The sequence below is a fragment of the Bos javanicus genome, chromosome 19 (genome assembly GCF_032452875.1).
Source record: "Bos javanicus breed banteng chromosome 19, ARS-OSU_banteng_1.0, whole genome shotgun sequence".
NCBI lineage: Eukaryota > Metazoa > Chordata > Mammalia > Artiodactyla > Bovidae > Bos > Bos javanicus.
Genome location: NC_083886.1, coordinates 49,152,428 through 49,165,397, shown reverse-complemented (window position 1 = coordinate 49,165,397; position 12,970 = coordinate 49,152,428). Strand labels below are relative to the sequence as shown.

General features: G+C 43.5%; 1 protein-coding gene across 6 annotated transcripts in view; it reads right to left on the bottom strand.

The window, feature by feature from the left end:
• TANC2 (tetratricopeptide repeat, ankyrin repeat and coiled-coil containing 2) overlaps positions 1-12,970 on the bottom strand; it is a 365,204-nt gene that overhangs the window by 31,280 nt on the left and 320,954 nt on the right. For all 6 annotated transcript variants that reach the window (XM_061392283.1, XM_061392284.1, XM_061392285.1 and 3 more), the window contains 4 exons: positions 9,188-9,296; positions 6,233-6,355; positions 5,222-5,458; positions 1,747-1,932 (listed from right to left, as the gene is read on the bottom strand). In XM_061392283.1, coding sequence (XP_061248267.1) covers positions 1,747-1,932; positions 5,222-5,458; positions 6,233-6,355; positions 9,188-9,296 — 655 coding nt within the window. The remainder of the gene's footprint in view (positions 1-1,746; positions 1,933-5,221; positions 5,459-6,232; positions 6,356-9,187; positions 9,297-12,970) is intronic.

The window sequence follows — 12,970 nt, the reverse complement described above, 5'->3', positions numbered from 1 at the left end:
GTCTGCTAATAACAAAGGCAAGTGACAGCTTTGTTTTCAGGAATCTGACTATAAGGAGCGCTAAACAACCTTCCACAGATAGTAAAAGTTCCAATTTTACTTAATATTCCCTTGGGGACATATCAGGTCAGTGGAAGAGGTGGCTGTCTCACTGAAGCATCCCATGCAGTGTGAACCAGCTTGTCCTGGCTAGTGAAAGCTGACTCTTGAATTTTCGGAGTTTTGCAAGCTGGTTGTTAAACAAAGATGTTTATTAAAAACTAAATAACAGGGAGGGATTTAAAAACAATTAAATAGCAATGATGGGAATTCCCTGGTGGCCCGGTGGTTAAGACTCTGCTCTCATTGCCAGGGCCCAGGTTTGATCCCTGGTCAGGGAACTAAGATCCCACAAACCAAGCAGCAGAGAAAAAAAAAAAAAATTAAATAATAATGAAAGAAATTACATCAATAGGTTAAAATATAAAACCTCATAACTTCCTAATTATTAAATTACATTTTACTATTATGTATGCTCATGAGGTTATTTATATTGACTGTGTCTGCATGGTGGCAGTTTTACATAAAGGTGTACTCCTGTGCATCTCTTTGAAACTCTGTGTTCAGTGTTGGTAGCTTGAAATCAGTCATGGTGGGGGTATTTGCTGCTGTTGTTCAGTTGCTAAATCGTGTCTGACGCTTTGTGACCCCATGGACTGCAGCATGCCAGGCTTCTCTGTCTTTCACTATCTCCTGGAGTTTGCTCAAATTCTATACTCTGGAAATTGGCAAATTCTGCAGATCAGGATTTGATTTAGTGCAAAAGCTCAAAGAGGTTCCAGTTTAATGAATATAATTTGTATGAGGGCAAAATGTAGTTTGACAGTGAATCACACATCAGATTTAAAGACAAAATTATTGGGGAAAGAGCAAACGGGTAGTTTCATTTATCAAACCACGGTTGAGTTGTAACCACAGGGTTGGGTGTGGATATAAATTTAGCAAAAATTGACAAAAGCATTCAATTAAGAGTATTACACAATTCATTATTATTTGTAAACTGTGTGTGACATGTTTTTTTATATCAGTAAATTTATAATAAATTTAAGTCTGTTTGTACACACACACACACACACACACAAAACATTCCTACTGCTCTCTACTCCCCTCTCCAAGGCTGGTTGTTAAACATTTCCTAGCACACTACCAATTCTACATATTGTGCCACTACATTACTTTTATTAATAAATAACTTGGCAAAAATACCATCTGCACAGTGTTTAACAGTTTACAAAGCACCTTTCATATCAACCTTATAAAAAAGAATTTATTAGAAAGCCTCTCTATACTGGTGGGAAACTAAGGTTCTAAGAGATGAGTTACATTGCCCAGAGCCCAGAGCCAACGTGGAGGAAAGCTGAGCTTCAAACCTGGTCCTTCTGATATTCCAACTCCCTATTCCACTCCACCCACCCGTGTGAACAAAGGTCAAGGAATAACCCCCCGCCCCCACCAGCCCAGTGTCATTATTAAATAGGGGTGGAAGATGAGGAGGAATCAGATTAGATAATTCCCAAGGTCCTTTCCAACATCATTCTAGGTACCCTGGCATCTCCCTATTTCTCAGACCAATGACCAAAAAGCTACTTCATATTAACCTGGCAATTTTGTAATAATGCAACTATTTTTTCCCTGGTTTCCTTCAAGACATAGCTTGAAAAAAAAAAAAAAAAACAACAACCCAAGCCTTACTGGCTGCTTTCTTACCTCAGTGTAACCCATGCTGGCTGCAGCGATGAGGGCTTGCTGGATGGCGTGGCTCTTCTTAAACACCCCCTGCTGCTGGCCCGCCATCGTCCAGTCACACTGAATGAGAAACTTGACGACCTCCAGATGACCTCGGAGTGCGGCATGGACCAGGGCGCACTGCCCATTCTTATCTAAGTGATCCACCTGCGGGAGGGGACAGAGAAACCTGTGTGAAAAAGCCTGGGGCTGTCTCCCAAGTCTTGTTTCATCCTCTCACTGCACAGGTCTGCACCACGAAGATTCACCCTCTCCCATATTCCTTGGACCACTTGCTGAGAAAATTCAGGTGATATTCTCTTACTCAGGCTAGATCTTCACTGAGCTACAACTCTGGTAGATGCTCCTCTGGGGAGACTCGCTTTGTGTAACGTCAGGCTTTTGTTTTCACATCAAAAGAAACCAAAAATATGCCCCAAACGACCCCAAACTTCAGCTTTGCTTTCCTGATGTACACTTTCCTTTGTCCTCAAATAGGCCTTTTCAGACTCAAATCTGAAAGGCTTATAAGCTGTACTGGCACAAAACACTGTCTTTGAAATCATGAAAGGGAAGAAAAACATCTTGAAGCTTAAATTTTTTGGTGTTCCAAAGAAGCAAAGTATCTCATATGAATCACACAGTTAACCACTAAGCTCTGGCAGATGCCACTTCTTTCTTCCAATGGGAGGGTGGAATCGCGACTATTTGGCCAAAATGGCTGGAGGGACTTGGAACTTAATGCTAGACTATGTTCCAGCAGCAGTTTTACAGTTGTGGTGTTGGTTACAGGTTTAGGCTGAAAGAGGAGCCTGATTAAGATCAAGCTACCAGAAGGTCCCTAGCCACAAGTCTCAATGGATGAACAGCCTCTCCTGGCAGGTGGGCAGGGTATGTTCCAGTGCTTACTGTTCCAGTGTTCAGGCTTCACTTGCTCCAGAGCAAGTGAAACCTAAGTTCTGTATCTGTTTCTCTCCAGTTTTAGCTCCATCCAGCCATTCAAAGAGCAAATGTTTACTGAATGCCTACTGTGTGCAAGGAGCTCTTAATCCTTTTTCTAGATGAACAAAGTGAGGCTGAGAGAGGTCAAATGACTTGTCCAAGCCCTCATAGAAAGCAAGCGTCAATGCAGGCTTCGACCAGGTTGTGCTTGATGCCAAAGTTGACAATTTTGATGACTTGTCTCCTCTCTCTCATGGAAGCCAGACTGTAAGAGGTTAAAGAGCAGTAAGGAAGCAGTGGTAGCAAGCAGAGAGGACTCTTAGGACAGGTTCAGTGGATGTGGGCAGGAAGAAAAGGGACAGTGGTTTCTCGTTAGGAGACAGCAAAGTCTCTCTTTAGGGTTAGAGAAGACATTTGTAGGTTTGTAGAAACTGAGAAGAAAGGTAGCGTGAATTTAGAAGGAGAATGAAATGATGTTAGTGAAAGAGCAACATACTGAGATTAAAAAATATACGTGGGAAATTCCCTGATGGTCCAGTGGTTAGGACTCCACACTTCCACTGCAGGGGTCACAGGTTCAATTCCTGGTTGGAGAACGAACATCCCAAAAGCCTTGTGGTGCAGCCTATGTGTGTGTGTATATGTGTGTATATGTGTATATGTGTATATATATGCGTATGTGTATATGTATACAGGAGGCAATAATTTTGAAAAGGAAGGCAAACACTTCCTTCTCTGAGGCAGAAGTAAAAGTTTGTAAGGATTAACAGAGTTTTGAGATAGAGGCACTGTGAGACAAACACAATCTTGGTACTTGTTGGAGGGCAAAAGAGTTTTGACGGGGTCTCAAGAAGATCACAGATGATTTCTGTATCTTCTCTGGGAAAAATGAGAAATAAATAAAATGATAGCTGAGCAACAAGAAAGACCTAGCTGAGATTAGAATATGAATTTATAGCAATAATAATAAGGTCCAGTTATCATGCTGCTTCTAGAGGTGTTTATCCAAATGACTAGGACATTCTAGGTGGACCATTTCTGTGTCACAGTTAGCATTTACAGCTCAGGGATTTCACTGAGGTCCCCGGGTCCCAGCTCTCGAGAGTCTTGGGAGAGAGACCCAGTTCTCCCTGGTGAGAACACCGGACACCTCAGAACGAGGTATGCTGTTGTTCAGTTGCTAAGTCGTGTCTGACTCTTTGCGACCCTGTGGACTGCAGCATGCCAGGCTTCCCAGTCCTTCACTATCTCCTGGAGTTTGCTCAAGTTCATGTCTATTGAGTCGGTGATGCTATCCGGCTATCTCATCCTCTGCCGCCCTCTTCTCCTTTTGCCTTCAATCTTTCCCAGGTTTTTTCCAATGAGTCGGCTCTTCACATCAAGTGGCCAAAGTATTGGTGCTTCAGCTATAGCATCAGTCCTTCCAATGAATAGTCAGGGTTGCATATTATTTACAGTTCACTGCAAATCCACCAAAATCCTCAGTTTATTTTCAGAATGGAAATAAAATGTTCTACAGAAGTCTACATTTTTGAGACCAGCATTTCTCCTTTTTAAAAAACACTTATTTTTTAAATTTTATTTTTGCTGTGCCGGGTCCTCACTGCTGTGTGGGCTCTTCTCTAGTTGTGGCGAGAGCAGGGGCCGTTCTTTAGTTTTTGGTGCCTGGGCTTCTCACTGCAGTGACTTCTCTTATTATGGAGCAGGGCGCACGGGCTTCAGCAGTTGCAACACACAGGCTCAGTGGTTATGACTCCCAGGCTCCAGGGCACAAGCTCAGTAGTTGTCGCACACGGGCTTAGGGGCTCTGCAGCATGTGGGATCTTCCTGGACTGGGGATTGAACCCCTGTCTCCTGTATTGGCAGGTGGATTCTTCACCACTGAGCTACCAGGGAAGCCCCCCGGTATTTTTTTTTTTCCATCAATATTTTGAAATTGAGTTTTATCATATCAGTGGCTCTTGAGGTACTATAAAGCAAATATATTTTAAAGAAACGTTTTGAGAGAATTAAAATACATTAACAGAAACACTTGTGAGTGCTTCTGGTCAGTCATCTCAGACGTCTACAGGGGTGTCTTCAAGGCTAGATGAGGGCGCCTGGTCTCTGCTCTTATGTCCACGACTAACACGAAAGGCTGAGAGTTCACAGGCGCCATTCAGATCAGACCTCACAGTGCAGTCTCCTTGCTCCCCCACTCCTCTTTCCTCACTCTGAGCTCAGGAGAGAATTTCTTGGTTGTGAGCTAGGGACTTTTTGTGGCTGCTGATAAATGCGGTTTCCTAAGTACCTCTCAAAAGTTTTAGAACTGTGTCCAGAAGCAGCCTGGAACTGGCCCAGGGCAAGCAGGCAAACAGGAGGATGTAACCAGAGCCAGTTCTTCCTTTGATCTGCTTCCTAATAGGATCTGATGTATATTCTACCTACACTCATGAGGCAACGCAGGAAATAAGGACGAGTCTAAGACGGGAAGAAAGACACAGGGAAGGAAGAACAAGTGCCGGGCAGCCATTACCTTGGCCCGTTTCTTGCACAGCAGCACTACGATGCTCAGGAAGCCTGCCGCCGCGGCATAGCCCAGGGGAGTCAGGCCACTTTCAGAGGAGGCATCCACGTTGGCCCCAAACTCCAAGAGCAGGGCCACCATTTCTGTGTAACCAAGATGAGACTGGACACACAGAATTGGAGCATTATTCAAAACTTCTGTCCGGTAATTAATGTTGGCACCTCCCAAAATCAGCAGTCGGCTGACCTAGTCATAAGAAAACAAACGGAAACGATACTCACATAAATATCAGTTATATCCTATCAGTCATCTTTTCTTAAGTCATCTGCACGCATGCATGCTGAGTTGCTTCAGTTGTGTCCAATTCTTTGGGACCCTACAGACCACAGCCCACAAGACTCCTCTGTCTGTGGGATTCTCCGGGCAAGAACACGGGAGCGAGTTGCCATGTATTCCCCTCCGGGGACTCTTCCCGACCCAGGGATTGAACGTGCACCTTTTACATCTCCTGCATTGGCAGGCAGGTTCTTTACCACTAGCACCACCTGGGAAGCTTTAAGTCACCCTTGATAAGGGCCCAGAGACACCGAGTAACTTCTTTATTTTAAAATCTTCATTTGCTCCTTTTTTAATACCTTGCCTTTGGAAAGGGATGTGAAACGTCTCCTTTATACAAACTACCCAGGAACTAGAGTAAACACCACCCATACTGTAGTGCAGTCTCCACCGAGTGAACTGTTGGTCAGAAAAACTTCTACTGAAACAAAAGTGATCTAAGAATGTTTTACTCCCTAGAAGGAGCAGGAGTTAGTCTATAAATCAGACTCATCTTATAGAAGATCAACAGGTTTGATTTTCAATTCACAGAATAAAATGTAACAATTTAAAATATATCAAACTATTAATAAAAGGTTAGTTAACAGGAGAGTCAAAGATCAATCAAATAACTCCTAAATGTGCCCTGAGTTCTATGTTTTCATAGTTAATTCTTCAATCTGTCTGTAACTTAGATGCACTTACCTTTATATTTGGCGTGTAGAGATTTCGTAAAGATGCCAATGCCATGGACAGACCTTCTGTGCTGTAGGAGATCCAGAGGCCTTGGAGGATGGAGGATGATACGCCAACTTTTTTACTCAAACCCTGAAAAAGAAACAGGGACACAGTTAAGTGATCAGCCCAGCTAAAAAGTACCCTCGGCAGTAAGTTAGGAGCCTTTACGTTTGTGGTACTAACAAATGAGAACAGTGTCTTGCTCTAACGACATCCGGCATAACAAAGCCAGTCCGCTGAGGGAGACAGACTGGTCCTGGAGGAACAAGCTAACTAAACTGTTTCTACCTCAGCAGTCTCTGACAACAAACCTACTCAATACCTCTCTCTTCTTTTTAAAAAAATATTTATTAATTTTGGCTGGGCTGGGTCTTTGCTGCTACAAAGGCTTTCTCTAGTTGCGGCGAGCTGGGGCTACTCTCCAATTGTGGAACTCAGGCTTCTCACTGTGGTGCCTTCTCTAGCTGCGGAGTGCGGGCGTAGTCGCTCTGCATCGTGTGGGATCTTCCTGGACCAGGGATAGAACCCATGTCCCCTGCACTGGCAGGTAGATTCTTAATCTGGACCACCAGGGAAGTCCATCAGGTTTATTTTTAAGGTGATGAAAATAATAGTGGTAATAATTAATAGTGGTAATAATTAAACACGACTGAGCGACTGAACTGAACTGATAAATATACCAAATATCCTGAATTACAGGCCCTCAACCTTATATTTTTAAGGTAATTAATGACCTTATGCAATTGATAATCATATGCAATTCTTCATGAACAAAGATAAAATAAGGGAAATTTAAAACTAACTGGAAAGAAATATAAAGTGGACTGTATGTCACTGCGGATTGGCGGTTCTAAGTGATACTGATCATAAGCACTGAGTCTGTCTTTGCCTTTTCATTACCCTCAGCTGATAGAAACTGAGAATTCTAGCAGCCTGGGAGAAGCTACAGTTGATCGGTAGGGAGCACTCTGCATTTGAAGGACCCTGAAAAGTGCAGCATTAGGAAAACCACGGTCCAAGTCCACATTCTTCAGCTTACAGTCGTGTCATCACCACACGTTATACGCCCCAGTGCTTATGGCCTGAAACACACAGGGAGCCAGTCATATCTCAGGCGACCGTGTCGTCTGCAGCACAATAAGATAACGCTGTGTCAATGACAGAACATATGGTTTAAGTGTGGTCTCCAGGACAGGCTGGTGGCTGCCAGGAAGGAGGGGGCTGAGGGGACGATGAAGTGGGTAAAGGGATCCGGAGGTACAAACTTCCACTTAAAAAATAAGTAAACATTGTTTTCCATGTATTGGATAGTCACATGGGACCAAATGAAATTTCGTATCATTTATCTGTTTCATGTGGTATTTGTTTTAGGGTGCAGGGCATACAGACAGGCATCGACTTCTTTGCCTCTGATCCCAGGCAGAAGGTGATGCTAAAAGCTTAAGTGATTAAAGTCATGATGCTTCATACTGAAGCTATTTCCCCATCTAACTGAAGGATAATCACCTCAGAGTCTGTAGAGGTGGCAGGCACTGTTTGGTCCACTTGAAGATGGAATGAGACACCTTGCCTGTTAAAATAGTCTCACTCTACTCCCATTAAGTAAGGTCACTGGGTAAGGTCATTTTTGGGTACAGTGATTTGTTAGAAAGACAATTATGATTCAAATATAGGGCTTGCCACTGTGGGCTTCACTTCTGTCCATCTGATGAAAAGCCTTCCCCAGCTATGTGCTTATATGCTGGGGAGAATTCGTTAGGCTCTTAAAGTTGCCCCTCATGCTGTTTTCTCTCTGAAGAGAACTGTTTTATCTTTAATAGTATCTCTTGGGGGAAGTCCAAGCCAGAAGATTATTTAAGATCCCTGAATTTCCCAGTCCAGAGGCAGCAGAAGTGGTCTGAAGAGACTGGGATTGGAGGTGGCAGATGCACTAGCCAACTGCAGACTAGAAAAACCAGGAGAACAAGTTTCTTCCTCAACTTCTGTGCTCTGTTCCCCAACTGCTATCTAGACCATAAATTCCTTGAGATTAGGGGCTGTATTCTTTTGGGTTTTGTATCCCTAGTACAATGCCTCAGCAAGCACTGAGTAAACAAACAAATGCATACAAGCACCAACAGACAGATACGTGCCCTTGTCTGGGATCTCCATCCCAGCTGTGTGGATGCTGGGAGGGAGAAAGCCGGTGCTTAAGAGTTCTTAAAAGTTTTGAAACGACCGGGCAAAAAACTGGGATTATAATTTCAAAAGAGAATGGGGAAAGTAGTTTAAAGGAAGGTTACGGTTGGTTCTAGAGAAAGAGTTTGAAATGCACAGCACCAGGGATATTAAAATCATAATGATAAGAACATGGAAAGAGTAACTGCTCTCAGAGACTTGAAAAACACTGTAAAAACCTGTAACTAATGCTTTATGACTATTCTCAGGAGATGGCAGGTCACAGGACAGTGGTTCCCAGCCTTTTTGGCACCAGGGGTTGGTTTTGGGGAAGACAATTTTTCCAATGACTGAGGTGGGGAGAATGGTTGCAGGATGATTCAAGCACATTAAATTTATTGTACACTTTATTTCTATTATTATTATAATATCAGCTCTACCTCAGATCATCAGGCATTAGATCCCAGAGGTTGCGGACCTCTGATGTATGAAGTATACACGACTATAAGCTTCTTACCTAAACAATGGTATGTGTACATTCCCTAGAAAACCTAGCAATCCATTGAACTGGGAGATGATAAATGTGGTTTTCTTTCCAAAGTCTTAGGGAGGAACAGGCCAGACATTTTAGGAGATGGACCAACTCTGCAACAAACTAATTTCAGAAAGCAGGGACCACACTGACATAGCGGGCAGCTTCATACACACAGTGTTACGGCGCCTGCTGGAAATGGAAAGAAAAACGCCCCCAACTTCTTTAATTACCTTAAAAATGTGTGCTTTGAGGATGTGATGTCCCAGTTCAATTGTCTGCTGTCGGTTTAGTTTTCCCTCTTGGCGGGAAAACCAGAAGGCAAGTAATGTGTGACCACTCCTGCAAAGAGAGAGACTCATCTTAGGAAATTTAATGCTCCAACTCTCCTGTGGGTGGAGGACTGTGCACGTCAAGCCACACCGCCAGTGAAACTCTGTCTTGTTCACCCAACTTCTTAGGGAAGGGCACCCGCTCCTGGGCAAGAAATGGTACGGAAAGGTTCCGAGCTTTTCCTGGTCTTTTACCCACATCACATGTGTGAATATCACAAAATGTCACTTCTAGTTGGCTTACACCCTTCCCACACACAGATGGCATTAAAAGACCCACTTTTATTTTCCGGCTCTGTCAACTCCTCTTATTTCACCCATGCTTTAAATGTCAGTGTTGCTTCCTTGGGATCTTGTTTTTGGTTCCAGTCTGTCCTCTGGATTAGCTCATCCATCCTCAGAGCCTTTGCCACTACCTAAACCCTTTACCTTTCCCTCTATCTAGACGTCTCAGCTTTAGCTCAATATACATCCAACTGCCTACTGGATTCTCTACCTAGAGGTCCAATAGCACCTTCAACTCAATGTGTCCCAAACTGCACTAAAAACCTCCTCAAGGGAAGTCTTCTCTGATCAGCCTCTACCAAGCCTCTATTCTTTCTCTTTAGCATTTTTTTTTTTCCTCCAGCTGAGAAGGGCGTACTCTCTCTGGTGCTACATCGTAGGCTGTATATGCCTTTAGTACAGGATCTACCACATGGCTACAAGCTCTCTCCTGTACTAGACTGTAGCCTTCCTGATGGCAATCATTCCCGGCCCCCATCTGCTTGCCAACACATCTCCAATCTGTTCATGAAACAGAAAACCCTTCTCTCTGCCTCTGCACATTGTCTTATCTGCCCACGATGCTCAGAAATGCCACAGGCCTCTTGGAATCACACACTCAGCTTTGTCTGAAGCTTGGTCTGAAGACCAAGCCAACAGAGAGGCTAAGCTAAGAGAACTGTCAAAAAATAGAGCCTAGGTCCTAACTGTATAGCTTCCAATGCTAATTTTGGACTCCTTGTTATATGAAGTGATAAGTTTCTTTACTGCTTAATCCATTTGAGTTGATGTTTTCTATTTCTTCCAGCTTAAAGTGTCCTAATGATATACTCTTTTAAGTGTGAGTGTATTAATATATGTGTATATATGTAAAGTATATGTATAAATACAGGGTTGTATATCTCTTTTTATTTACATTTATGACAGAAATCTCGAGTTGTTTATGCTCTCCACAGTGCCAAACATGGTGTATGGCACATAAAAATTCTCAATAAAATTTTCACAAAGCAAGATTAGACATTAAACAAAGGACACTGGGTCACTTCTGGGTTCTGCCCTCTTACCACCCTGCTACAGTCTGTAGGAACTGTGACACTGCAGAGTAACCACTGTCCCTCTGCTTCCCATCAGCTGAGCAGTCAGTAGAGTTCTGTGTCCACTGACAACCCAGCTTTTTGACTCGTTTCACTTGGGAGCGCCACAAAGGAGGGAAATAAAACTGTGATTTCAGGTTCAAGCCCAACGAATTCATCAAACAGAAGGAAAAACAGCCAGTGAATTTTTTGTTGGTGACATCTACTTGAGAGAAGGCCCAAATGTCTACTGGAAGATTTTCTCTCACAGTTAACATTGGCTATGCTGCCAGGTTTAACATTTGAAGATGCCTAAAACTGAAGTCTGAAAAAATAAACAAGTCCTTCCTTTCTTCCTTTATAAATAAAGTTTCAGTAAAGAACCTGGAGAACAGAAGATGAGACAGCCCCCATCTTACTTAGGTGGGCTTCCCTGGTGGTACAGATGGTAAAGAATCTGCTTGCAATGCAGGAGACCTGGGTTCAGTCCCTGGGTGGGGAAGATCCCCTGGAGAACGGAAAGGCTACCCACTTAGGTGGGAATCATCCTATAAAGCTTTAAAAAGAAATTCTACCATGTTCTAATCTTTGGCTTCATAGAATTTCTGGATTCTAGTGGATACCAGGTCATCTTATTTGATTAGATAAGACTGACCATAAAGGAAAGAGAGCTACTTCATTGAGAGACTGTCTCAGACAACTGTATCCTGCATGGAGTCATCACTGTCATCTGAAGGTGAAAGTGTGAAAGTGAAAGTCGCTCAGTCGTGTCCGACTCTTTGCAACCCCATGGACTATGCAGTCCATGGAATTTTCCAGGCCAGAATACTGGAGTGGGTAGCCGTTCCCTTCTCCAGGGGATCTTCCCAACCCAGGGATCGAACCCAGGTCTCCCACATTGCAGGCAGATTCTTTACCAGTTGAGCCACCAGGGAAGCCCAAGAACACTGGAGTGGGTAGCCTATCCCTTCTCCAGAGGATCTTCCTGACCCAGGAATCAAACCGAGGTCTCCTACATTGCAGGTGGATTCTTTACCAGCTGAGTCACCAGGGAAGCCCGTCATCTGAAGGCATGAGCCTGGAATTGTTTTGCACTCACAAAATCCAGAAATTGCTATTGAACGTTTACATAGCCCTTGAAAGCCCAATGTAGTTCATAGGCTTTTTTAACAGAAGTTAATGAGAACCATTTATAAAAGAGCCCTAACTTGAGTTCTCAAAATCCTATCTGGTTATTAACAATGAAATGACTGCAGCCTCCCTGGTATAAGAATTAAATGACTCATCTCTGACTGTCCATAGAGACAAGAACTCCTGGCACAGGCCTCTGATCCATCATTATGCTTCAGGGCATTAAGGAGAATCCACACCTATGAGGATTAAGGAGAAAGCTCAGGACAAGGACACGAAGTGTCAGGTAGACACAGACCTGACTCTGCCCCAGCGCTTCCACTTTACTACCGTGACTAAGACACCCTGGGAAGATGCTTCTGCCTCTTTCCAGCATGCATTTCAGCCACCCACAGGACAGTGCTTGCTTTTGTTATTGTTGACCAAACACCGAGGAGAAACGGCAAGCCACACAGGTCAAGGAAAAGATGGTGACAACTGTAGTTTCCTTCTTTCTGGATACAAGCTGTTGTATTATTCATGAAAGAATGATTCCGATCAGTTTACTGGACTCAAAGCTTATGGTGTTGAGGACATGAAGGGTAAAACAGCAATTTCCGTTACGTGCTGGCATTCCCATTTGTACCTTTCTGTTCTGACGAACTACGATGCCACTGGCTGACCCAGTCTGCATGGGTCTATATGTGGGCTTGTCTACAGTCATTTCTATTTTTCTTATTATCTGCTCACTCCTGAGCCCTATTCCTTTTGACTTCTAGACTCACTATTCTCTAAGATCACCAGCAGCCTCTTAATTGGTTTTCCTTTTGCCTTTGATCTTTTGTTTTTCCTCTTTTTTTCTTCTCCGTCCAGCATTAGGTCTTATGGACTATTTCCCTTGAAACAGTCTCTCCTCTTGACATCTAAGACACTACCCTGGCACTTTTCTTCCACTTTCCTTCGGTTACATAACCTCTTTGCTCTATTCCCCATTTACTCATCTTTCAGAGGCAGCCCTCACCTCGACTCCCGGCTTCGGCTCTCACTGCAATGACATCGCAGCACTGAGATTTACTCTGCTTCTCTAGCTGCCTGCAGATCCCCTCTACCTCCAAATGACCTGTCAAACGATGGCTGTTTGAAGTTGAAGATTTCCCTTAAAACCAAATCCCCTTAAGACTTATTAAAAAATAAAAACCACCTCCAGTTGCTCAGGCCTAACACCAGGCAGCTGTTT